Genomic DNA, 26,462 nt, shown 5'->3' on the forward strand with positions numbered 1-26,462 from the left:
ATTAATCAAGTTCTGCAATATTTCAAAGAACTACCAAATTTGCATTTCAACTAAATAAAGTTATTTGAGCTTTTTTTTTTTTTTTAAAAAGAAAGAAAAAACTATGCATCCATTCATAGATGTTCTGTCATTTGTAAACCTACCCAGAGCTTGGTGCTGTGCTGAGTTTAATGTGTTCATATAGAACATCCTTACATTGTCTGGTATGGTGACAATATATTTGTCTATATTTTAAAGCTTATTGAATCATCCTTTTTTTTTTCTTTTTTTTCTAAACAGAATCAACAGGACTATATTGTTCATATCAGCACAGCAAATCATTGCAGGATTAATTCCTGAGGCTGTAGTTCAAATACTGAATATCTCTTCATTCCAATTTGTTTTTCAGAAATTGGCTGCAGCGTTATCACATTGGGGGCTGTAAAGTACTCAGACTAGTTAGGTTTTAGCGTACATAAAATCCTCCTGTGACATATCATCATACGATGCAACAAACAGACTGAGCCATACCTTTGTATGTGTGAACCTTCTGTATCCAGGACAAAGGGTTGACTTTCATCAACGAGTAGGGAATGCTGATCACATGCATCCGATTCATGACGCTCTGCCATGACAACGGCACAACATCAGATAAGCAGCATAAGTATTTCAGACATGAAAAACATTTGCATGATGTCATGATAAACATGCTGCAGGTTTTGACACGACTGCATCATCAGCCCCCTAAAATAAAAAAAATAAAAAAATAAAAAATGTGCTTGTGTCACTGTTGTGCCAGTTTAGGAATTCAAACATGTACCACCAAGTTATGTATTATATCTTTGTAAAGTCCATGGATAACTTGAAACCTGTCACTCACAGCTGGACTGGATCTGTTTTTCTAGATTGGAAACTCTCCACTGCTAAAGCGCTCACAGGAGAATCTTTAAAAGTAATATTTTTTTCATCAAACTGAGTCCAGATCTTCTCGATGCATGATTCTAAGCCCATCCGGTTAGTTTCACCCGAGGTTTCGAGACTACTTACAGTGAGGACCCCATGCCACAATCCTGCTTCTCTCTTGAAGTCCAGAACGTTGGTAATAGTCTCAGCTGCAAATTCAAAGATTTCACCAAGGTTAGGAGGTAACAAAGGAAATGAATATTTCAAAACTCCATTCTTCACTAACACAGAAACAAAAAGCTCAGCAGTATAAAGCTGCCTCTGTCTGTAGGGACTTAAGTGAGACTCCGAAGTGAGTTTTAAAAACAGACCTGCAGAGTCTCTCCGGGCTTCTGGTGCTTATTTAGAGGAAAATCTGGGACACGGTGGGAAAAAAATGTGCCTTTCGTTCTCTTTCTTTTTAAACAGATCTGACCGAGGTCTGACATAATTAAACCCAGCAAACTGAGCAACATATAAAACTATAATTACACCTGATCAGGTATGCGAGCAATGAGAAGGGGGTTTTCTGGTATTGATGAACATAAAGCAGGTTTATTCAGTTAACATGAACATTGTTCTGAAACAGACTCTATCACTAAGAAACAGTCAAATAGAAATGACCAATTCATTTTAGCCTCATATATTTCTTTAATATTCTTCAGAGTTAGTTTGAGGTTTAGTTTCCTCTCTCTGTTTAGTCCCAACAAACAGTGTATCATCACCATCATCTCAGAGGAATTAATTAACAAATGGCCTCAATGAGGTCTGAATAAATGACAAGCTAAACCAGAGTTTCTCTCACCTTCAGTGTATCCGCAGGCCTGTGTCAGGGCATGGCAGTGAGCCAACATGGCTGAATGTGACACTGTGATTCCCATGGTGCTTCCTTCTTTGCTGGTTTTATACTAGATGAAAGAAACACACATAAAAAAAAAAAAGAAAGTTTTTTTTTTTTTTTTTCTTAATTAGCAATTCACCTCAGTGTACCAACTAACACATTTGAATACAACAATCAGGATGTGCTGTGAGTGGATATTTTCAGTGTTAAATTATAGATATTCTACCATTCTGTTGCTCAATTTAAAACTTTGGGTACAAATATGAACTCCGCTCTTGTAATCTCTAAACTTTTCACGAGATTTAGACTTATATACCTTACAATAAAGATGGAAGCCGACTTTTCAAGTACATCAACATGATTTCTTTCCCTTTCAAATCTCTTGTGGAGGTGCACTGAACTGAAATGCTGAAAATTGCGCTATTGTCCAAATAGTTTTGGACCTGATATGCATATGGATAACTAAATGATTCTCCTTTTTATTAAGATGATCAGGTCACATTCCTTACTCAAGGTGCACTTACTTCTATATAAGCTATGTCATTACTGGCTTCCCGGACTGGAGGATGCCAGTCTTTTGGAGGCTTCACAACATGTTTTCCATCTGTCACAAACCACAGCAACCGTGGCCAACCTACAGCGAAAGAGATATCAAATCAGTACAAACCCAATGAAACTGAACGCAGTCGGGGTGGAAGCAAAGCAGACAAGTACCTTTGAAAGTGGCTACCTCCCCTGTTTGTGCTTTGGGCAGGCCTTTCTGACAAGCGTCGGTCGTCAGTGCCAATGTGACGCCACAGCTGCCCAACAGAAAGCCAATCTGTTGACTTCCTGCATCCTGGCAGAACCAAAGAGGACAAAAAAACAACAACCCAGTGTTGAACAATGACATTCATGGCTTGTAAAGCAGTGTGAAAGGATGCACTGAGGGGAAACTATGGATTGTGAGAAGAAGGTTGATGGCTGAAGCAGGAGGAACCTCAGAACATCGCACACAAAAGACGCAGCAGGTAAGAAAACCGAGTGACATCCAATCACTATTAAAAACTTTACTGCTGTGCATCAAAGACGGATTGTGGCAGCAGTGAAGCTCAAGATCTGACACAAGACTTGCTCATATTTGACTGGCTGTGCTGATTAGCTTAACACTAGATACATGCTGGGGAAACTGTATTGCTCAGAAAGGCAAAAACATAAATACAAGTGGGAGACTGGGTTGGAGGGAAAAGAGGAAGAAGGAGAGGATAATAATAAAAAAAAAAAAAAAAGAATTAAAGAGATACCAAGGCAGCCGAGAAATGACAAGAGCTGGCAATGTGAAGGAGTGTCTGAGAATAGTTGGCGTGCGATCTAATATTTTGACGAGAATTTCACATCATTTCGCCTCACTCAAATCTCATTAATTACAGCACAGCGTCTGTCAACAGCACACTTATAAAGAGCAATCAAGGGCAGGCATTAATATTCAGCCTGTGCAATTAACATGGATGTGCTTGGTTCGGCTGGAGCTGACGGATGTGCTGCAGACTGCGGTGCATTACAATTCTCTGTAATTAAACATTTACGAGATGATAATGCTGCTGTTGCTGTCAGTGATGGATCAGCGACGAGATACTCTTGAGAATCAATGAGATATTCAAGTAAAGGTGGAACGTTAAAGGCAAGACATATTTATATTATTCAACACTAGCAGTGACATGCAAAATATTGACAGAAGAAAGTCATAATGCAAAATGCGCTTTAATCATTTGAAGCTTTGTCGCTGTATTTTGAAGTCCGACTGACAGACAGGAAGTTTAAGAACATATCATGCTCCCAAGGCTGTGCAAGTCCAGCAGGGGTCAGCATTGCTCTGATATGGTTAGATGAGTACAGCACAATGTCACACAGTCCAAGGACACTGTACTTTACATGTATCCTTACCTTTCTAGTCAGTGGCACCTCAATAGGCACAGGGACCAGCTCTGCCAGGAGACAGCCATAGAAGGCCACCATGAACATCACAGGATCATTGTTGGGGAACACAAGTGCAACCTACAGTGTCAGAGAGACACAAGTTACACAATATTCAACATTAATTTCTCAAAAATGAAACACAAGAAGTATATTCTGCAATGTGGCCAGAATGTGAAGATATTTTTTTTTTCTTTCTTCCTGAAAGCCCTTCACTTGTATTTGTAAACAAATGTAAAAAAAAAGAAAGAAAAAGAAAAGAAAAGGAAGAGATGGCATGTTCACAGGTAAAGGTAAGGCTCCATTAGAATCATTTTTGGTTGATTTTTGGCCGACAATTTAATTTCATTCCAACAAAATGTCAAAGATAAAATCTAATGACCCCAAGGTTGGTTGCAGGAGGCTGAAAGGGAACGTACGTGCACATCTATTTGATGTACGGAAATAAAACTCAATTAAACTATCCAATTGATGATATGTTAACGTTTTTTTTAAATGGAGCAAGAATGTGTGGATTTGAGCAGAACCAACTGACTGCTGGTTGATAACAACTGCAGAGATGTCATACATTTTTAACATTTCCTCTTTGCTCAATTCATTTTCCCAGTAGCATTTCAAGGTCTGTGTTTAGTGACTGAATTCTTCACCTGTTATATTGGTAGTTTTTTTTTTTTTTTTTTATAATTATTGCTTCTGGTAAATCAACCTGTGAAATGCTGATATTATTGATCTCATGGTTTCATGACTTACTCTGTCTCCAGGCATGAGCAATGGCTCATTTCTTGTGCTCAGCTTGTTCAGAAGAGTGTAGGCCAGTTTCTGACTGCGGGTCCACAGTTTACCTAGAGAGGTTAATACACAATGTGAAACAGCAGCAGACTGCAAAACGATGTGTCCAGAGGCAGGCCGAGGCACTTTATTCTTCACCCCTTGTAAAACAAAACAAAAGCATGCTCCTTGGGAAAGAAAAGGACATTATTATTTGGCATCTCTATTTCCAATTCGGAGCCAATTGTCCACACTTACCGTAGGTGAGTGTGTAGATGGGCTTGCCAGCGTTGTCGAGTGCTGTCAGACAGGGGCTCTTGGGCTGAGTGGTGCCCCACCTTTGTAAGGCTGCTGGCAAGGAGGGAGGCCAGTTGGTGACCACCCCAAGAGGCTCTCCTTCCAGGGGACTCATCTGCTGGCCTTCTGGCTTTGGCTGGTTGGGATCTGGCTGCTGGACTAATCATTGAGAAAAAAAAAGAAAAAAGGAAAAGGAACATATTCACAAGGTGGTTCGATGTGTATGAACGGCGATTTTATACATTTAACCACATAGGAACACAGAATAAAAATGTGAAATAAAAAAAAAAAAAGGGAATGTGAAAAAGGCAAAAGGATATACAGTGAGTCTTTATTACTGTACTCCCAACTCTTAAAAGTTGAACTCAGTACTGTTTACTTGAGCTTGCCAGTAGTAACCACAGCAGATAAAACACCCATAAAAAGGAACATAATGTTTGGTCTGCTGCCATTTCACCTTTGCAATGCGTTTCTTTACTTGGACCACACATGCCAACGGGGCCCACCATACCACAGCGTCCGCTGAAATCAGACTGGCTTTAAAATTACCTGCTGAGGTGTTACTATTTGTGCTACACATATATTTTGGCAGTTTATTCAGAGTGGCAGAGTACCACCCAAAACCAATGAGGGGCTGGCTGGAATGGAGGAAATGCTTTGAAAGGGCTTGTCCACAGTGTGTGTGTGTGTGTGTGTGTGTGTGTGTGTGTGTGTGTGTGTGTGTGTGTGTGTGTGTGTGTGTGTGTGTGTGTGTGTGTGTGTGTGTGTGTGTGTGTGTGTGTGTGTGTGTGTGTGCGCGCGTGTGCAGTAGCCCCTCACATAGCTGGAGGTCCTCACTCCACTGAGGGACAAAGTAGGTACCACTGATCTAAAAGTGTATCTTGACTGCTTTTTAAGAGAAGCCTGGTAAAGTAAGAAGCTGTTATCTTAAAAGAATAATTATATAATTACATGACTACTGGAGTTGAAATGCGTGGTTGAAAGCTGCAGGACTGTTTCAGCTGATATGACAGAATACTCTTTTCATTGATTTGATGAAAGCAATTTTACTTTCAGGTCAGCTTACCATCTAAGAGCTCCTCAAAGTCGTCCACGAAAAACTCGCGCAGTGGCGGACGCTTTGGTCTCTTCAGCGTATTGAGCAGCTGCTGGATTTTGTTGGAGACGCGACTGTTGACTGGAACACCTACAAAATGAGTTTGGAGAGGATGTAAGGAAAAGGATTGTGGAGAGGGCAGGGATAAACATGGCAGAACAAAGATATGGCGAGGAGTACGGACGTGAAAAGGAGAATATCGGCGTGGAGATAGAGGAGATGGAGCAGGTGGGGGAAAAAAAGCATGCGTCGACAGATTGAAAGATTGATGAGGGAAGGGGAAGGGGATGGATAAGAGGAGGGCAGATAAGAAAGGAAGAGGAAAAAAGGTCAGCATGGCGGTTTAATGAAACTCAGCTGCCACACACACTGTGACGAGACAACACAGTGACCCACACTGTCCTTTACAGTCACGGGCAGGACACGGTATTCCTGTCAGGATTTTGTAAAATCACTGACAAACCTCACAGGCCTAAAGAATTAGCAAACCTTCCGCTGCACTGCCAGGCAACAAAAATTCAATCGTCCCTTCTGCAGCGAGAGATTCATGAGGTGTTCCCAAAGGTGCGTGTTTCGTGTAATGCTATGCTGAAGTTTTGAGGCGCTAACCTCAATTCCAGTCATACGTAAACTATTGGTTTAATATGATATTGTATCATCTTTGTTTCCCGAAACACAAGAAATGAAGAACCCGCTCAGAAAACTTGATCTGAGAGACATGGATCCATGCCAAGACAACAGAAGAATAATTGAGCAGGAGAGATGTATAAATGAAAGAAAGCGAGGAATAACAGACATTAAATGAATAAAACAGGGACAATGTTGGGTTAGACTGCCCTCATATTTTGAATATGGCCTCATGCTGCAATTACTCCATCATTTCCATCATATGAATTCATACTTGGTTTCGAAAGGGGGCAGGTTGTGTCAGACATTCCAGACAGCCACAGGAGCTGAAGGCCACAGCTGCACACAGCCTGCCTGATCCGTCTTACTATAATAAGCCCAGCTAAGACAGACCCTGCCTCTTCGCGGAGAGACAGATGTACCGGTAGTGGACATGTGGGGGTCAGAACAGCACCTGATGGGCCAATTAGAAAGCAAGTCGACATCCTGGCTCTGAACATTGTCCATTAATGAGGCTTGATCATGCACATCTCAGCTGAGCTTAAGCTCACATTTCCCTTATTTCATGATGGACAACAATGAGTATGGTAGTAGGCACTGGTTTTAGTCTAATCAGGGATGAAAGCTACACAAAGCATGTCTGCACAGTAGTGTAAGCCCGGGTACGTCAGGTTATTGTTATTCTATGCATACATATTTTTGACAGGAAACAAATGCAGCATTAGCCCGATCGGTCGTAACTTCTTCACAATCTCTAGAAGATTATAGAGGCACAGAGATTCATGTGCCACCTCATAACTAAAACTCTCAAACACAAACTCGAAATGTTTTTAGTTCATGATAAGAGATCAGCATGTAAACATGCTCAGTATTCACAACGAGGCCGAGTAAACAAGTCACACACATAACACAAAAGACCTTTTTCCACACATTGTGCTTCAACACAAGTCCATTTTGAGTGCATTCAGGTTAGCGACAGTGGAAAATACAATACACTGTAAATGCTGTGCAATGCACTCACCCCTGCAAACAAGACACACAAACACACACAGCAGTGTACGACTGAACCGACTGCGGCTTTGCATACATCGTTGTAAAACACACACGGTTTGGACAAGTGCCAGACCTGACGGTGGAGGCAAAAGCATAAAACGCACACACACACATACACACACACTCACACGCACGCACATCAGAGTGCACATACAGCAGGCTGCCACAGAGTTGGAGGAACAGTTATAAATACCATCAATTAAAGTGAGGGATCCTTCACCTCTCCACTCACAGCCTAGAGGAGAAACACATCAGGATGTCAATGAAAACACTCCTGCTCACATTGTGTGGGAATGTGTGAGAAATCTACCAGCAGCCACATTCAGGTGAGAGTGGAGAATGAACAGCTCACAAGAGTTTTTATATCACAGCAGCGCCCCCCCCCCCCCCCCCCCCCCGTTTGTGTAATTTTTGTCATTCATCTTAAACCATGTCAGAAATCCTGCATTTGATGTGTGGGTTCAAAATAACTATTTTACAACCAGGCAAAATAGAAAAGGTAAATCAAAAACTAGCCCATTATTTAAATAAACCATAGAATGAATCACTTTCATCAGCATTAGCTGAGATTCAAGGAAAGTGATGAAAGTGAGCTTACAAGCTGAGGTTATTAACAGAGCCAATGGACCAATGGAGCTACTTTTATACATGGATGGATGTTATTGTCACCGACAGTCAGGTGGTCAAGACTTTTCTTTCTTAGTCAGTTTAAACCAAATGGCAATGGGTAAAGTCACAAGTTTATTTGTGTGGGACTCTTCAAAATCAGTGTTACAAAGTCGAGTACAAAAAACATGTAAACCACTGCAATAACAATAAAAAGTTCATTAAACTACAATACACTGTACTACAGTAAAATGACCAAAACATAAACACAGCAGCAAATTCAAAAACAAAAAAAAAACTGCACATCACAGCTCGTATTATTATCAATTAAAAGAAAAACATTGAAAACCACATCCTAGTGTAGAGCTCCACATGTATATTATTCCACAACTGTAAACATATAACAGCAAAATTTCAGGCTTTGTTTGTTTTTGTTTTTTTTATCCTTGTGAAGGAGACTGTCAGCATGACGGACATGCTGACAGGATGGGTGTCATGCACTTTAACTGTATTTTATTGACACGATCCTCCTTGTTATATTTCTTTGGTGATCCGTCTTCCCACTACACAACCTCCACTGCTTTACATCGGCAGCAGTGCCGTGTGCAAACCAGAAAGAGACACTGTTTGCATGACGGAGAATATTTGGAAGCCGTGTGTTGAACAGATTCAGTAACAACACAGAAAGAGATGAGCACAAAACACTCCCGCGCCTCAAAGAAGTGGAAGAATCAAAAGACATGATGTCCTTGTGTGTTCAGCATTACAGAATTTTCATTTGATCGCAAAATCAGACGTTAAGGCAGAAACATAGTTGGGGTTGAGGAGGTGCACTGTTGCCGTGGCAACGCGAGAGGGTCAGTCAGGAGCCTGTGCCAGACTGACGGAGGAGAAGACAGAGGGACGGACAGCAGGGGAGAGAGGAAAAGCGAGTAGACTTTCTGTATGTGTGTGCGTGAACTTACCATCTGCGGTCTCCATGACGCTGGTGTGGTGGTTGTAGTTGCGGGACACGCCTCGCACCGAGGCCACCTGGGACCGCTCCGCATGAACCGAGGAGCGCTCGGACAGCCCCGTCACATCGGGGGGTGCTGAGTGGTTATCTGTGGCGAGTGGGGGTGTCGGGTGTTAAAAGGTCAAACGCTGGGCTGATTTGGGCTGTGGCATTTAGATCAAACTCTCCTCCACGGATTCGCCAACAAAACAGCTTCTCTGACTGCTGGTTTGAATGAGTTGAGTTTACATTTCACCTCTAAAACGCCATGATGGGCGTACCAAACAATTCTGTCTGGCAAATTATCTCAGAAATGGTCATTACTTCGTATACCTCTTTATAATAAGTTGCCCATATCAGCAACGCAACTCATATAGAACTCAAGAATCAACATGTATTTAAATCAAAAATCAGGATGTCTATAAACATGGTTGAGTTAGTGCAATAAGAAGTGGAGCTTAAAATGAAAGCCTGTTACCATTGAAGCTCTACTGTAGTAGTTTTGTTAAGTGTGGTGGAGGTGGGGGCAGGACAAGTGGAGGGTTTGGGGGTATGCCTTTTCCAAGCATAATTTCTTCGATTTTTGAGGAGAAATAATAAACTAAATTTATTTTAGAAGGACTTTCAAAATATGATAGTTGGGGGTTGAGCAATATGATTTACAGTATATGGGCCAGTTCATCCTTACATTTAAAACCTTTGTTGTAACTAAAACTGTTGCAATTGCAACAATCACAATTAAACTGCACTAAAAAATTAGCGCTTTGTTTGTTTTTTCATATCCATTCACATCAGCTCAGAGTGTTGCCAATGTATGACAGCATACGAGTCGTCCCTGTGTGCTGTTAAAGTGACTGACAGACAGAATTGATGATTGAGGCGCGAAGGAGCAGTGTAATATGGGAGATTTATTTACAGCTTCATTCAGCGCCAGTCACTGCTGCTACTTAATGACAGCAGCCTTGAGGAAAGATGAGCCGGAGGGGGAAAAAAAAAAAGCTCCAGACAGCTCCATACAAATAGGACAACATTGAGCCAGAGACACACACACGGAGACACACACACACAGAGACACACACTCACTAGACACCATCTCTCATTGCTGCTGCTGAGACTCTTTATGTGATAGATCCACTGAATCTCATTAACTGGCTTGTGACACTCACATGGTCACACGGAACAAGTACTTCTGACAGAGATGTGGCTCCCAGCTTTCTCACACGAGTGAATGACAGCGAGGCTGCAGACGGCAACTACTAATTAGAAAGACGTGAATTAAAACTGTCTCTGGCTCCCTTTGTCTCGCCATCATCCAGCGCCTTTATGCATCTTGAGGGAGATAACAGACGTGCAGGACAATGCTGTCTGCGAGCAAGCTGCAGAAAATACTGTCTGCGAAACATAATTCGGGTCAAGATGTTGAATTAAGATGACAAAAAAAACTCCCATCGTGCTGGATAACAGTGATAGAATTCACCAATTTCTGCTGACGGCAACAAACGATTAAAAGAAACTCTATATTCGGCCCGTGATCCAGGTCTTTAGGACTCAAAGTACACCTGCGTTTTAGTTTAAAGTACAGGAAACAGCACGTACATGGACCAAAAGCATGTGAGGCTCAAGTATGTCACTGACCTAGCTGGGTGTGTGCCATGAGGTCGGCCAGCGCGGTGGCTGCAGTGTTGGCGTTGAGCGCCGCGTGGGCCGAGCTGTTGGTGACGATCCTCCCTCCTGGATGGGAGGAGGTGGATGACGCCGAGGATGAGGTGGAGGAACCCTGGATGACGCGGTTGAACCAGTGTTCAACGGCCGGGTGGCTGTGGCCCTGGTAGGGTGTCGAGGTGGCCAGACGTCCCTGCCGGCGCAGCGAGCCCTCGTCTTCCGACGCTGAGGAGGTGTCTGCATTTGACGAGGCAAAGACAGGGCAGCATCAATAACTATAGTATAGTATGTATAAATATTAGACAGCTTTTCAACAATTTCACACAAATCTCCTTGGTCCAAAAATGTTGTATTCAAATTTTTTGCCTCAAATCCCGCTTTTTCCTCATTTTCATTCATTTGAATATTGGATCATATGAGTTGCATTGAGAATCTGCTCTGGTTCACACATGCTCATCTTGGGAAGAGGAGGAAGTATTTCCTCTTGTGGTGCAATGTGCCTGATCAGAGCTGCCTAATTGTGGGAGGGTCAAAGTGATTGGCTAAACCACCGATTACACTGTACAAGGTTTGATTTCTGATCCGCTTGTTGGAGCACACACATTTAAAAAAAAAAAAAAAAACATTTGAGAGTGAATTTTGCATAAAATTACCCCTTTAATGTGTCATATTGTCAGAAACAGATAAATCAGAATAATTCCTAATTGTGAAAGAGTGGAGAGACAACAAAATAAACATCCATCTTCACTCAAGCCCGAAATTGAACCCACTGTGCCACAAGACAGAAATAACAATTTTTTTTAATGTTGCGCATTAAAAAACATTTTAGATACCAAAAAAAAAAATACTTGGATGTAATTGCTGAAACGGACACTGTAGATAAACACACTACACTTCCAAATGTAACCATGCTTCAGGTGTCATTATTTGGACTCATACTGAGCCCCTGATAATTCTACTCCTGGTCCCTGAAGGCAACTGTGAGCAGCTGGTATCTCTTCAAAATAATTCCCAAACAAGTATAATTTCAAGACAATTGAAGAGACATTTCAAATCAACACTTTATCAGTTCGCTCTCACAAATGACTTCTGTTTTTAGTTACACAACAGCAGTCTGGTCGTGGGTTTTCTATTTTTCTGCAGAGAACTCATTAAATGTGCTGGCCATCATTCATTCACACACCTCAAACATTGAAGCCAGAAACAACCATTTCATAAACCAGGATAAAAGGAATTGCCTTTTGCCTCTCACTCATCAGTCACCATATGATCAGCAATCGCTAAGCAGCAATCCAAGTAAACTATAAATGTCCTCACATGTCAAAAAACAAATTGCACCAAGTGTCTGAGCATATTATACAAAATACAAAACAAAGCTTTCATACAAGGAAAAAAAAACATTCAAATCCACTGAGACAAAGAAAAGGGAAAGATATTTAGAACACGGAGAGATTAAGAAAACTGTGATTAACACATGCTTGACGGATGTTCTCTAAACTAATGAGCCTTCATGTAATTAATCCTGCTAATCACTTGCTGGAAGTACTTGGAGGAAAACTCCACCAATTGAGACACTATAAAAATCGTTGCCACGTTTCTTCAAGCTTCCTCTTGGCCTTGCCGAGGTTGCGAGAGGAAAGCCGGAGGAGGTGTGATTGTATAGCAAACCAATTTAATGTCTCTACAACCAGAGTACTCATGGGGGTGATCTCACATTTATGATTCTGTTTGTTATCTCTCCACCTCTCTCTCCAATCCCTCTGCTTATCTTGATGACCTTGACATAGATGCACACAGATAGAGGGAACGGGAGGGTCAGGGAACAATTGCAAAGTTGAGGTAGGGAAGATTGAAAATGACACAAGATTAAAAAAAAGACATATCTGTCAGGGGGGGAAAGAATTCCAAAAAGAAAAACGTACAGTAAGGAGAGACAGGAAAAGGGCAGGCTGGTGGAGATGGATTAGGAGACTGAGAACAAAAATTAAAGAGAAATACTAAGCGGAGACAAATGCAAGATCTATTTTATGCACCATTAAAGATATGAATCACATCAATAAGAGATGGGTGTGTTGACGAATCTTCAGTCCTGCACTTGACTGGAACTCGTTTTGACTTCCTGCTGGCTAAAGTCACATCATACCGGTGGGTATCAGAATGAAGGCTATGAGTCTGGATGACACGTTTCTAGATTCAGCCATAAGTACGTTTATTTTATTTCATTTTCCTCTCTCATGCAGGGTACAACTGACCAGAAAACTACTGCATGAGTTTACTTCTCGCTCACTGAAAATAGCTGACTGCAAGGATGTTTTTAGTTACTTTTTAAGATTAATTTGAGTTTTTTTTAATTATTTTATCTTTTTTTTTCTTTTACATTTCTTGGGAATTAGTCTGAAAAAGGGGAGTCATCATATTGTAATTGTATAATATTCAGCTGTCTGTGTTGTGCTGAGATGCTCTTAATAACAGCACAGGGGTCTTAGATACAAGAGGAACAAAACAATGAACTTAGTGATAATATTGCAGGGATGAGAAGTCAGGATCACAAAATGATTGGCTTTAGGTGAAGGGCTATTAATAGTACATTAATATGTTGACAAATAAACACATCATCTTGACTTATGCCAGCTACATTAAAGCATAAATTAGTGCCTGAGTTAAAAAAAACAAAATGGGGGGATACAAAAATTTCTACCTGTGTCTTTTAGTACCAAGGTTGCATATTAGTTCTTTATAATTGAAACATTTTGCACACAAGATAGGTGTACTCGCTAGTGTCAAATAATTTTGCAGTATTGTTGTATTTGGAGTCTCGCTGTCACACCGATGCATCTTATCAGAGTAGATTATTGTAGATGGCACAGAGCAACTCAAGAAAGCCACGATGAGTCCTTATCTTTCTCCTATTCAAACTCCAGTGTCTGAGCTCTTAATCCGGTTACTTGCTCCACTGCTGTGTCCACTCTCTTTATCCAAGACTTGAGGCTTTGAGGCCCCCCACCGCAAACAGCAATGATAAAGCCACTACAGTTCAAAATTTCAAACAGAAACTTACTGAGAGCTTGGAAGAAATACAAAATGACTTTTATGGGTCCCAGCAATCTATTTTTTTTTTTGTTAAGAAAGAAACTGCAGATTGACAAAGTCTGACCCACAATGCAATCTGTCATAAAAGCAAAAGTCAACATCTTGCGATGATGGTAAAAAAAAAAAAAAAACTGATTATACATTCATTATGCAACTCATGTGGGAAGGACTGCTGGGAAATACAGCAGTGAGAACTGAGCCCATTATAATCACAAAGAATGGACACATTCATCAAACGGCTCCTTTTCTCCCAGTAACAAATGCTTGGCAACATAAATTTCATTGGGTACAATAGTAGGCGTCCTACATGCCAATACTCATGGGAACGCACAAAAAACAAACAACAACCTGCTGCGAACATGAACCTGGATTGTGGACACGCGTTTAATAAATCTGGCAGAGGTGGATTTAAAGCAGCAGAAGTCTCACCTGGCGGGGTGCATGCTTCAACCGATGACTGAACTAACACAGACCGCCTCTTGGAGGGCATGGGCATCTTCCTCTCTTTGTACTTTGCCAAAGCTGCTTGGACAGCTTCCGTGTGCAGATCTAAAGAAATACATCAGCGCAGTTTAACTACGGCATGGAGGAAAACAACACCAGACATTTAAAACTTTCTGGCAGCACAAACACATGATTACCAGATCTAAAGCGTTCATCCCGGGTGTTGGCTGCCCGAGACTTGTTGTGTTTGGAGCCTGGCAGCACAGCTTGGGAGGAGGTCTGGATCCTGTTGTCGATTTGTAGAGACGGATCTACACCTGCACAGTAACAAGAGAAAAGCAAAGAGTGATATTTTATAACTGTAAGTGTATGATAAAAATGCAGCAGTATCAGAAAATCACATAAGGAAAATCACAGTTTTCTGGGCAGGAAGCAACGGCGCCAAATGGTGCTCAACTGGATCAAGTATGCCCAGGCTTAATGGTAAATCCCTACTTAGACAGCTTTCTTTGACTACAGTTATCTGGGAGTCGAGAAAGTATTCACTTTAATTAATCCAGCCTTTCTCACAACTCTAAAGCTCACGGCTGCCTGCGAGCTCCAAGGGAGGCAAATGCAAATTTCATAGACATAACTGAGAGGAGGTGATTAAGCACCATGAATGTCAAGAAGAAAACATCTTGTAACTGCAGCATTCTAAAATAATCAAGCTCCGAGAGTTGTCAACCTCACTGTCCGCCGCATGATGCAGGCAGTGATTCATCTCTGTGCTTATGCAATCCTCATCTGAGCCTCATTAACTAACCAGTGGTAAGCATCAGACAGGAGACCGAAGACAACCGCCTGAGGGAAGGTCACACCACAAACTTCATTATTACTGGCGCTGCTTCTTTTCTTTTCTGAAGTTACTATTGCAATGCATTTGATGTATTAAGGAGGAATGAACACACAAAGGAGAAGTATGAAGAAGAAATCAAATTAATATTTATCCTATAGCACAGAAAATGCCTAATCTGCCCAAATGAGATAAATGTGACTTGTGCTGCATTGAAAATGTGGATGAGCTGCATGACATTGAGAAAGAGAAGCGGTGCACTGAGAACCAGTTGATCATCATAAGTGAATAATAACACAAAATAGTCCTCTTGTTGTTCTATTTTGGTATTGTCCTGAGTACCATCCTGTTAATAAAGCTCCTTGAAAAGCCAATTCCACTATAATTCAACTTGTATATTCCTATTGTTTCAATGCATGTCTATAATTCATGCTGAACAAAATGATAAAACATTTATTTTGATAGAATTTATCCAAAATGTAATTGATCTTCTTACACAGGCTGATTCATTGATGTGTTTATCATCAGAACTACATCTTCCCATTTATCCACTTTCATGGACTGGAAACAAGAACAGTAAAATCGGAAAGCTTTGAATGAAAACTTTGACGGTTACAGCACCAAAATGTGTTAATTTTCAGCGAAAAACTTTTAAAATGTTCAAGTTCTGGTTATTTCTGTGTACATCTTTCAAAGTATTTAATCAACAGATGGTTTAGTGCATAATAACTAGTGTTGTATGTTTTTTCTCTTAGATACAAATGTAACTATGATAAGATCAGCGTACTGAGGATATTCTAAGTTCCTACAGCTCCTACAGACGGTGTACTTTCGGAGTCTTATAGGTTTGACAGCTGCTACATTGTGTGACATGAATTTCATAATCTTTGGTACAACAGTAAGTTTGACTTTCCATTAAATCAAAGTCGATGACGGCTACAACGTACTTCAATATGCAAGAATAATAACATTATGTTGTAATGCATTGAAGCAAACCAAACTCAAAATCCAGCAGTTGATTTTGTAATATTTATGTACACGGAGAACTCTTGGGATGAACCGAGCAAGACAATGTGGACGTGGACCAGCATTTTAATCTCCTTATGAATCTGCCATCTATTGTTTTGGTGCAGAACTGATGTCACTTCGATCCTTTTCATTGTCGTTGGATGGTAGCAGCTGTGGCTCGTAGTGAGGCGGAGGACATGACATTTCTCACAATATCAGAAAACTATCTCAGCCTGTGGTCGCACAACTGTGAAAGGCTGTCAGTGATCCCTTCTTGCTGGATGATTTAAGATAACTGATTTTGAACCACAGTTGAATACATCACAACAATTGCTTATCTTTCATCTGAGACAAACTCACAGTGTCTTGCTGCCACTATGTGGTTACAATGGATTTCTTTAAGTGATGTAGTCAAGTCTTTGCACAGGTAACAGAGCACGATCTGAGAACTCAGCTGATGAAAACAATAAGCGCTGATCTCTATGAAATCCTGACTGTTTTTTTTGCTGATGAACTTTTTTTGTCAGAAACAATGAAAAAACAATTTCTTCCCACAAACGGATATTCCTTATGATCCAACACCAGCTGATAATGAACGACTTGTAAAATGAAAATATTACATTTTGTTAGCCATGAACCAACAAACCAATAAATGGGCGAGATAAGACCAAAAAAATCTGATTGAGACTAGAATAAAGAACGTCAACCATGACTCAAAGTGCCATCTGAGAGACAAGCCGCAAAACAAATCGAGAGAAATATCTGACTTTCAAATTCATTCAATTAAAATAGGATGCAGCTTAAACCTGGGAAGGTCAAACAGAGTATTACAGTGTGCCAACACAAAACATCGAGAGTAAATAAAAACATCGAGTTCATTGGCTGCATTTTAATTACAACCCAAACTCTCCACTTCAAAAACTTCAGCCTTTTTTGACAGACTCAATAAAAAAAAAACATTAAACTCTCCTAAAATGCATTTTCCAAACACTGCATTGACCTATATCAGAACTTCTTTCATTTTCATCCAAGCCTATGGACCATGACCCACTGAAAAAAAGGCAGCCCACGTTTTGTTAAAAATCCCTGGTCAAGTGGAAGAATAGTTCCACTAAAAACCCACAAATTAGTCTTTCAAAGTAGTATTGCAGCTACAATCTTGGAAAACGATTAGCTCCCCGTGCTTTTATACCAGTTAGTAAATAGTTTGTTGGGGAAAGAGTCCCACCACACCTCAATCAGCCTTGACCCATCAGACACCCAACCCAGCCAGACCCAGCCAGAGACCCAGACTGCTACCAGCCGGCCGGGCTTTCAGTGGCAGCTTAGTGGGGATCAGTGCGCTCCACACAGTCAGCAACTCTCCGACAGCAGCAGCAAACACACTGCAGAGCTGAGCAACATTTCCACACTTCTACTAAATCTGCCAAACAACACCACTCTCGAATATTGCAGGAGGTAAAATGAGGCCGTGGGACATTTAAGGACACGCAGCACGTGGAGTCTGACACACTCATTTGCACAACCACACACACACACACGCGCACACACACACGCACACGCACACGCACACACACACACACACACACACACACACACACACACACACACACACCCACACACACACACACACACACACACACACACACACACACACACACAACACATCTCCTCCTGAGGATGGATAGACACATTAATATATGCTGTGCCTTTATATCGCTCTGACAGCCCAGTCACACTCCAGCCTCTCCACAGGCTCAGCTCCTGGAGGAGACGGGTCTATAAAATCAGCCAGAGCCAGGACATCAGACCCGGTTGCTGGGCAGAGCACACTTCAGAGACACAGCATACGGAGCCAATCAGAGGCGTGCGCCGTCACAGGGATGTGGTTATTGGTTTACAGTGAATCCTGATGAATTTTTCCCACCTGTCTGATGGCGGAGCTTCCTTAAGGGCACGGTGGCTGATGACACGTGTCTGTCTCACTTCCTAGAGAGCGAACATGCTCTGCTAATTACATGCATGATGGTGTTGGGGTGTGTGCATATGAATCAGACTAAGAAATTTGAAATATATTCAAAATGCAAGCTTGATGAATGGTGCTTATTTGAATAAAGCTTTAATTGCATTAGAAGCCATGAAGTCAATATGAGTATAATAGTCAATGACATACCTGTATCCTAACTGCAGCAGTACAAAAATTACTTAACTTATTTAAGGTCACATGCTGTTTACCAAAAACAATTATTTATCGAAACACCCATACCCTGATGGATGACAAATGTGAAATACAAGCAGCAAAACAACTTATGAAACTTTGTATGGGGGCCAGGGAAGGCCTACAGTCTATTGTTCTATTTAAATGCTGCAGCTGTCAAACCCTATCCCACTGATTCATCATGCTGAATGGATGTGTCATTAAATCCTTGCATATCTATACATCCATGTGTTGCATATGAAGAATGTCACCCACTCCACAGCCTTTCAATTTCTCCTCTATAAAGTAGATCCATCCATTAACACTTTTAACCGTGAAGATCCAGACTGAACAGACAGAACAATGAATGCAAAGGAAGGACATAAGTCCGTGATAACAAGAGTGAGAGGGAGCAAGAGAATGAAGGAGATGATCCGTCCAAGCTATACAACAGCCCTGCTAACTCCAGTGGAAAGCCTCGAGCGAGCGGCCCGCACTATGGCCTGGTTTCCACTCGGGCCTGTCTTTGTGAGAGCTGGCCAAACCAAAAAACTGCTATGGACATCACATGGAGGACGGAGAACCATGAAGTATACAGGCAGAAATGTCTCCTTGAGATTCACCACAAACCACCTCGACTTATAGGCTGCCAGCAGTGGCTCAGACTGACTGACGGCACAACTGGGGCTGAAAATACATTCAGCGGATGTGTACATTTATAATATGAAGTTCTCTCCACAGGGACGCACCTGACGCTCACACCTGGATTCCTATAATGACAATATCCATTCTCAAACACCGTCTGAACAAACAAAAGATGGAAACCAACATATTCAACCTGGTAAAAACAACACAACAGCACACAAGACAAACGAGTTTATGACAAGGTAATACACTCCAAAAACATAATCACTTTCTATTAAGAGCTTAGCAGTGCAATTAAGGCAAAGCAAAGGAACACCCAAAAACATCAAGACCAGTACCCTCATGAACTATTACAACTATTATAATTAAGAAACCATTAACACTCAATCTCCAATATGTCTTTTGTTTCTTAGATTGACCAGCTATTTTCATTTTTAGCTCAAAAAGTATGTATGACATACTGCTGACAGATACCTAATTATGAGATCCAAGATTAACAGAACCACTGGACCTGACTGATAAGCAGACACATCTAAATAAAAAGAGTAAAGTGTGCATGCAACCTCATCATGGGACATTGAAACTCCTATATCATTAAACAACCCATTTCCTCTTCAAAACATTCCATTTCTGCACACAAATTCTGAAATCACTCTTTGCTATGGTGTATCTTTTTTATTGACAATTCTAAGTCCCTCTCTTTTAAGTCAAGAAGAAGAAAAAAAGTATTACATATGAATAAAACTACTTTTGTAATAGACACCGTGGACTTCGAAGAGTTTGCTCTCTGTTGTGTTGCCACCCGCTAACATGCAGACAAAAGCCTGTTCCAGACACAACATTTCCTTCCAGGCCTGTGGTTCTTACCTTGTATCTGTGGGATGTACGGTGCCAACAGCTTGCCTCTTTTCTTCTCATAGCCTTTCTGAGTGATGTCCCCTGTATAGGCAGAGAGAGAGAAATAGAGGAACAGACAGACAGAGGGGGAAAGAGAGAAAGGCGGGGGGGCAGAGAGATGAGTCATTAGCTCAGCCGTGCCTTGGTTTTGTGCGTGTGTGTGTGTGTGTGTGTGTGTGTGTGTGTGTGTGTGTGTGTGTGTGTGTGTGTGTGTGTGTGTGTGTGTGTGTGTGTGTGTGTGTGTGTGTGTGTGTGTGTGTGTGTGTGTGTGTGTGTGTGTGTGCCTCAGGATCACGCTGGCACCGCGGGGCACCAGAGCCAGGTTGGGCAGGCAGACAACCAGCTCCTACCAGCTTGATGTCGTTTTCCACCAAACATACGAGATGTGACACCGCGTTTGTTCATATACATCAGCATGAAAAATAATCACGCTTGGCATATGCGATATCGTAAGGAAATTTCAACGCACTTGAATGATGGCGTCAGCTGAGCAAGGGGGCATTTAAAAGATCATTTGTGCGGTGCGTCTAATATTTTCCTGCTGTCAGCATAAAGTCAACTCGACTCGGTTGTCTGCATGGTATTTGAATTATCATTCTCTGAAAGAATACGACGCTTCGCCATGCCATTCAAGTACAATACATGCAGAAAGGGCTGAATGAAGGCAGAGGAAGACGCACCAATTGGCAGAATTGAAGGAAGAACAAAAGGTATCTGAAAAAGTCGGCAGTAGAGGATGTACTCTGCAAATGTTTCAGGCAGAAAAATTAAGGGCCCTTTAAAAAAGAATTCCACAAATAATTTTTAGTTGACCAAGCTGTGGGCTGATGCCGTCTGAGTGTTTCTGTCTATTCAGGCAACCCCACACTGACTCCATGAGTCTGGGACTGAAGGGACCACACCATCTGCTGCAGGACTCAGGTTTTTTTTTTCTTGTGGTTAAAGACCGTTCTTTGGCGTTGTGGTTCTGGGTATGGGCTGCAGAATATATTTCAGAATAAAGCCTCCCTGAATATGGTATATGAATTTAAACAATTAAAACCCTAACAATTTTCTCTGCAGTGATGTATGCTCAAATAAAACAAAAACATTACGTTAAAGTTTGACAGTTGCTTTTCCCTGCTGTAAAAAAAATTTCTTTTTCTTCTTATAGATACAGTGGACCCTCGTCCTCCATCCGCCTCCATCTATCCGCTGCCACCTCCATGTCCTATACAGTACATCCATGAATCTTCTCTGATGTCTTTTCATCCTTCCTCCTGCTTTTGCTTAAACAACATTCGTCGAACATGTTCCATATTACAAGTGTACCATATCTCCTTCAGAAATGTCGAAACTATCTCAACCTTGTGAATATAGTTTGCTATCAAAATTGCTGAACCTTTTCTGCCCCTCTGACTTGACCTGTCATTTTTAATGTTGTCCACATTGTTCACTCCCATTTAAAACATTACCATCTTCATCTCTGGCTCAACCAGTTCTGACTTTTACAAAGTTAAAATCAACCGGTCTTAATAAAACTCCCTCTTGAATATTTGCCTGCCTTCCTCTCACTCACATGTTCTCCCTGGTCTCGACAGACCTTCACTTTTCTTCTATCCACCTACGCTACACTCACATTAAATGTTAAAAGTGTCATCTACAAAAATCTTTTCCCACTGAGCCTGATGACTGACCTCATCTTTTATCACTATATACATTAATACAAGAGTCAGAGTTGATCCATGATTTGTACTTACCCATAACAGCATTTCAGAAGCTGAGGGTTTGTTGACTGTGTTTGTTGTTTAATAATTTCATCTTGATTTTCTGTTATTTTGCTTGATTTCTGGGAGGCAAGTATGACAAGATACGGCAGTAGGGCTCAACCTCATTGGCCAGATATGCTGGCATACATTAAACTGAGACCGTGGTCGGTCAGATAACAAGATGACGTTACGTTTCTGATATATCATGCAGCCCTCTGAAGTGACTTTGGTGACTTCTTCTGGCTTGTCAGAGATAAACTGTGGTAGTAAAATGTCAGTGTTTCTGTATAGCAGACTGATATAGGCCAGGCTGAGACTGACGGGGAGGGAGACATTTCGTTGACAAAAGGCTTATTGATTCAGTCAAAAGACTAACCGACAGTCCTTCTCAAACACAAACCACGAGTATCTCACCACACTCCTATGTCACATCTCTAAGAAGCTGTTACAAATCTCGCACGTCTAAAGGTTGGTGTAAACAAGATCGACAACAAAGCTGTGAGAAATGCGGGGCTGTATGAAAAAATATACAAAAGAAACATCGGGGCTGTTAAGAGTGTCAAAGTCAAACAGCCGCTTAATGCGATGTGTACATTGTTCTGGAAGGAAGCTCGGAGAGCTCACAAAAGTCAATTCAGGGGGTCGGAGTCAGTTTCCACAGGGTGTTGACACTTGTGTCCAGTAAATAGAGATCAAGCTGTGCTCTTTACATTCATCTGTTCAGACTCTCAGTGGGGGTCATGAAAGTGGAGGTCCAATGAAAAAGCAAACATCCATCTTCATTAAAGTGTCTAACAGCTACACTAAACTTCATAAAATCATAATCAGCACAGCATTTGCAGTCCTATTAATTCCCATGTTTTTTGTTGTTGTTGGTTTTTTTTTTTAATTAGTTACTATTCATAGACTTTCCAACTTGTGTTTCAACAAAATCTCCACTGTCTTGGGGAACACAACACTGTGGTACTGTGAAGGCAGGTGTTGTTGGTTCCGACTGGTTTCTGCACTGGCCGCTGGTCCTGACTCACCAGTAACAACTGAAAGCCTGCACTGTTAAGTGTCCAGGAGAGACGGAGGCCAGAAACAATACAGCGCTGTCCACAGAGCCGGCCGGCTGACCTGACACTGACTCTTTCTGGTGATAAGGACTCCGTTTGTGTGTGTGTGTGTGCACATTAGTACATGTCTGTGTGCGTGCCAGCGGGTCTGAGTTTGCACACTACAGCGGCCAACCAGCTTGACAATTGCACAAAGGAAGGCTATTCTCTACAGAGGCACAAAATTCTGGCTAGTGGCTGCGGAGGCCTAGCACACACTGATCCATCAAGTAAAGTTTCACTGAAGCTAATCTTTAGATTAGCGAACAAACGGCTTAGTCATCAAAAATGGAGGACTGAACTCAGCCATTCTGTGGTGAGCAATGACCCTCAAGCTCACCCTTAAATAACAAAACCATCAATACTGAGGCAGAGAAGAGTTGCGATATTCTCCGTATGATGTTTACATGCATGTGTTTGATGATCCACAAACAGCGGGTCTATTTGTCTCTCGTGCTTCCACATGATAATTCAAAGGTCGCGATGTGGTCTCATGCCCGGGGAGTGACAGGAGGGGCCAGTGGATTGTAGGATGGAACACAGTGGGCAGTACTCACATCATGATGGTTCAGGAATTATCATCTGGGGCTCAGCTGGAGGACTGCTTCCTTTTTTTTTCTGAAGCCAGCACCACTTCCATCAAAAGCTAGCTCTTTTGTTCACTTCATCCATTTCACTCTAACCTCTTCACCTTCATCTCAACAACTGAGGGTCCACAGTCCACAAATATATCACAAATTTCTGTCATCCCCTGACCCCAAAATAGTCATTTTCAATTACCTCCAGCAGTTCTTACTGAGAGAAGGAAATAGTAACAACGGCAGGAAGTCATCTCTATTGTTCTACTTTTAAAACGCAGGTCTTGTCATCACTTGATTTTTCAACAATCTGAGGTAACAAAATGTTATTTACTGGAAAACGTAGGCAAGTGTCCCCCCCAGCATATCATGCAGTGGTGTAACTGTAAACACTTCTCTCACCTGGTCCTGAATCCAATTTCCAGAAAGAGATGGTCAATCTTGTGACACTCTGAGAAGTGACAGCAAGACAACTCTGTGTCCCCTGCTTTGTTTTATTGACTGTAATGGACTGATGGCTATTGAGTATAGCTGACTGATTGCTCCTGACTGGAGCTGTTCTTTCACTGAGACCCATTAGAGAATTGGCTTGCGTCTCCACAGACTGGGCTTCTCAATGAGGGGAGATAGTGACACACAGCAAATTCCACTGCAGGCCACCACAAATAATGAAAGCGCAAGATAATAATTAGGCACGAGAGAAAGTCTACACAGTGAGATGCTCACCCCCCCCCCCCCCCCCCCCCCCGATTCAAAAAGCTCTCTCAAGAATGTGAGCAATGGAGTGCTTTACAAGCACACTGCAATAATTCCAAAAGAGCACATCTGCGTGTGAAAATAGATCACACAGCGTGTGCAGGGAAAAGTCGAGTGAGTGAAATCAAACATTGTGTGTGCATACCCAACTGTTACAATGACATGTAAGCTGCAAATCCAGGTATGAGTTATGATAAATCTTATAATGCATAATCTGGGTTGTCTATCAGTGGTTCTGACTTGAACTAGCACCTGAGAAAATATTGACATCTCCAAGTGGCCTTGTGGTTCGCTTAAGATGGATCAAAACAAGTTACTGCTAAAATGAGGATCATTGAGCCACTTAAACCAACAAAGGGCTTCACTTCTTCATCATTCATAAATGCAACATGCCAGTACATTGGAAAAATAACTGCAATTATTCAAACTACACATGTACCACAATGAGTACTTGTACCACAGTTTGAGAATCAATGGTCTGCATTAAATTCATAATCTCATCTTCATATTTAATTAATTATTATAATGGAATGATTTGTACTTATACATAAATAAGTCAATGGAAATATCTTATCGCCAGTTTACTAGTCAAGCACATTTTCAATCAATGAATAACTTTCTCTTAAATGCCAGAAAATAGCAAGAAACTAGAATCAGACGCCATTTTTAAGAACAGAAAATTCTTAATTTTTCCTTAGAATCAAAATCTTTGAAATCATGTATAGTCGCAGCTGCTTCAGAACCATACATATCTGCACCAGACCTAATCTCATCCTAATGGACCGACAGCCAGAAGTAGCCCTGCCCATCCAAAATGTCAGTTCCTGTGCCAGTCTGTCCCACAATGTGCCACTGCTGCCGCTGCCAAGCCAGCAATCAAGCTGTCTGCCCTTCAGCCACCCAAAGCTGTGACTAAATATTTAGGCAGAGCAGCATTTGCTTTCTGGGACTTGTGTGTTAATTCCAGCTAAAGCAGATGTGCCCAGCTGTCGTTTAGCATTTGCTCTATGACATACAAATGGTTTTACACATATGGGTTTAATTCTTCATTGTTACTCCTTTACATATTTGTGGACTGATTATTGGTTTATGCATAATGATCTACTTCAGGAATGCACAGTGCGCATTATTTCTGCTACCAAACTTGTGCCGAGATCAAATGAGTCAAACCTGCGCTACTCACACATTTCTGTACTTTGTTTTGAAAGGCAGCCTGTCAACTCCTGAGGAAAAGGAGCACAGACAGAAAGAAGAGATATACAGATTGAAAAGGATGGTTCAAACCACATCTTATTAGTCAGTCTGGGATGAGAAACAGCAGGCAAGCCACATGAGAAGTAAAAGAGTAGTGTGCAGTGACCACAGGCTTTAAAAAAGACCTTTAACACAGAGACACACAGAAAGACAGACAGGCAGAGTCACTCACATGCTGAATCCAGAGGAGCATGCAGTGCAGCGGAGAGATGTCTTCAGCACAGGGCTGAGGGATGGAGGGACAGTAGAAGAAGAAGAGGCCGGCGGCAGAATGCAAGCAGACAGGTCAGCAGAGGCCAATGCAAGCTAAAAGGCTAACTCTGAGTCCTGCTGTCAAGAAGTCAGGCCCTTCAACATCCTTTGTTTCCTTCCATAGTAAAAAGACAGAAGAATGAGAGAACCCGACTCCCTCGCTCTGCTCTCCTATCGCTCCCCTCCCTCTCGCCATCTCCCAAACCCCACAATCCCTGCTCCCCTCCCTCTTCAATCGTCTGCCTCCATCACCCCCCCCCCCCCCACCTCTTTTCCCTTCTCACCCTCTCTCACTTTTTCCATCCCTCCCTTCTTCTATCTCCTCCCACCTCAGGTCTCCACAAAGCCAGCCTAGGCAGCGGGATTAGGGTGTCAAAGCAGACCCCTGCCCCCCACCTTCCCACATACCAATCTCACACACCACATGCACTGTACGAGTGAGAAGAGCGCCCGTTAGCCTGTTATAACACGTTAGTATAGGTCAAGTTATGAAGCCTGCAAACTTTGTTTAACAACAGAAAGCTTCTGCACCAATGCATGGAATTGCTGCTTTAGATTTAATGTTTACGTCAACATAACAACGATTACCAGCTGAAAAATAAGAGAAGTCAGCACAGCCAGTTATGATAATGCTTCCAACCATACACCTAGATCACACATGGCTGAAAACACATCTCCACACTATTGCCACCCTCTGATTGTTGTAATTCTACTGCAATTTCCCCCTTGAGATTGCCTTGTGGAAAAAAAATGTAAATAAAAAATTAGCCCGTGTTTTGAAGGAGTTGCACTCAGCTAAAAGTAGGATTATCTCTGATGAGGAGGCAAACACTGCCCGGCACT

At 41.8% G+C, this 26,462-nt stretch overlaps 1 protein-coding gene across 3 annotated transcripts in view; it reads right to left on the minus strand.

Annotated features, from left to right (window-relative positions):
* dip2a (disco-interacting protein 2 homolog A) overlaps positions 1-26,462 on the minus strand; it is a gene marked incomplete at its 5' end in the record, with an annotated part of 81,515 nt that overhangs the window by 15,595 nt on the left and 39,458 nt on the right. For 2 of the 3 annotated variants that reach the window (XM_080498313.1, XM_080498312.1), the window contains 14 exons: positions 511-604; positions 1,027-1,091; positions 1,727-1,829; positions 2,287-2,396; positions 2,477-2,600; positions 3,686-3,796; positions 4,466-4,557; positions 4,742-4,939; positions 5,847-5,966; positions 9,128-9,265; positions 10,792-11,055; positions 14,338-14,457; positions 14,550-14,669; positions 19,905-19,976. In XM_080498313.1, the coding sequence (XP_080354439.1) occupies positions 511-604; positions 1,027-1,091; positions 1,727-1,829; positions 2,287-2,396; positions 2,477-2,600; positions 3,686-3,796; positions 4,466-4,557; positions 4,742-4,939; positions 5,847-5,966; positions 9,128-9,265; positions 10,792-11,055; positions 14,338-14,457; positions 14,550-14,669; positions 19,905-19,976 (1,731 nt within the window). Of the gene's footprint in view, positions 1-510; positions 605-1,026; positions 1,092-1,726; positions 1,830-2,286; positions 2,397-2,476; positions 2,601-3,685; positions 3,797-4,465; positions 4,558-4,741; positions 4,940-5,846; positions 5,967-7,749; positions 7,792-9,127; positions 9,266-10,791; positions 11,056-14,337; positions 14,458-14,549; positions 14,670-19,904; positions 19,977-26,462 lie in introns of all 3 variants that reach the window. The other variant, XM_080498314.1, reaches the window with a different exon arrangement.

This window comes from Blennius ocellaris (assembly GCF_963422515.1).
Source record: "Blennius ocellaris genome assembly, chromosome: 6".
Classification (NCBI taxonomy): domain Eukaryota; kingdom Metazoa; phylum Chordata; class Actinopteri; order Blenniiformes; family Blenniidae; genus Blennius; species Blennius ocellaris.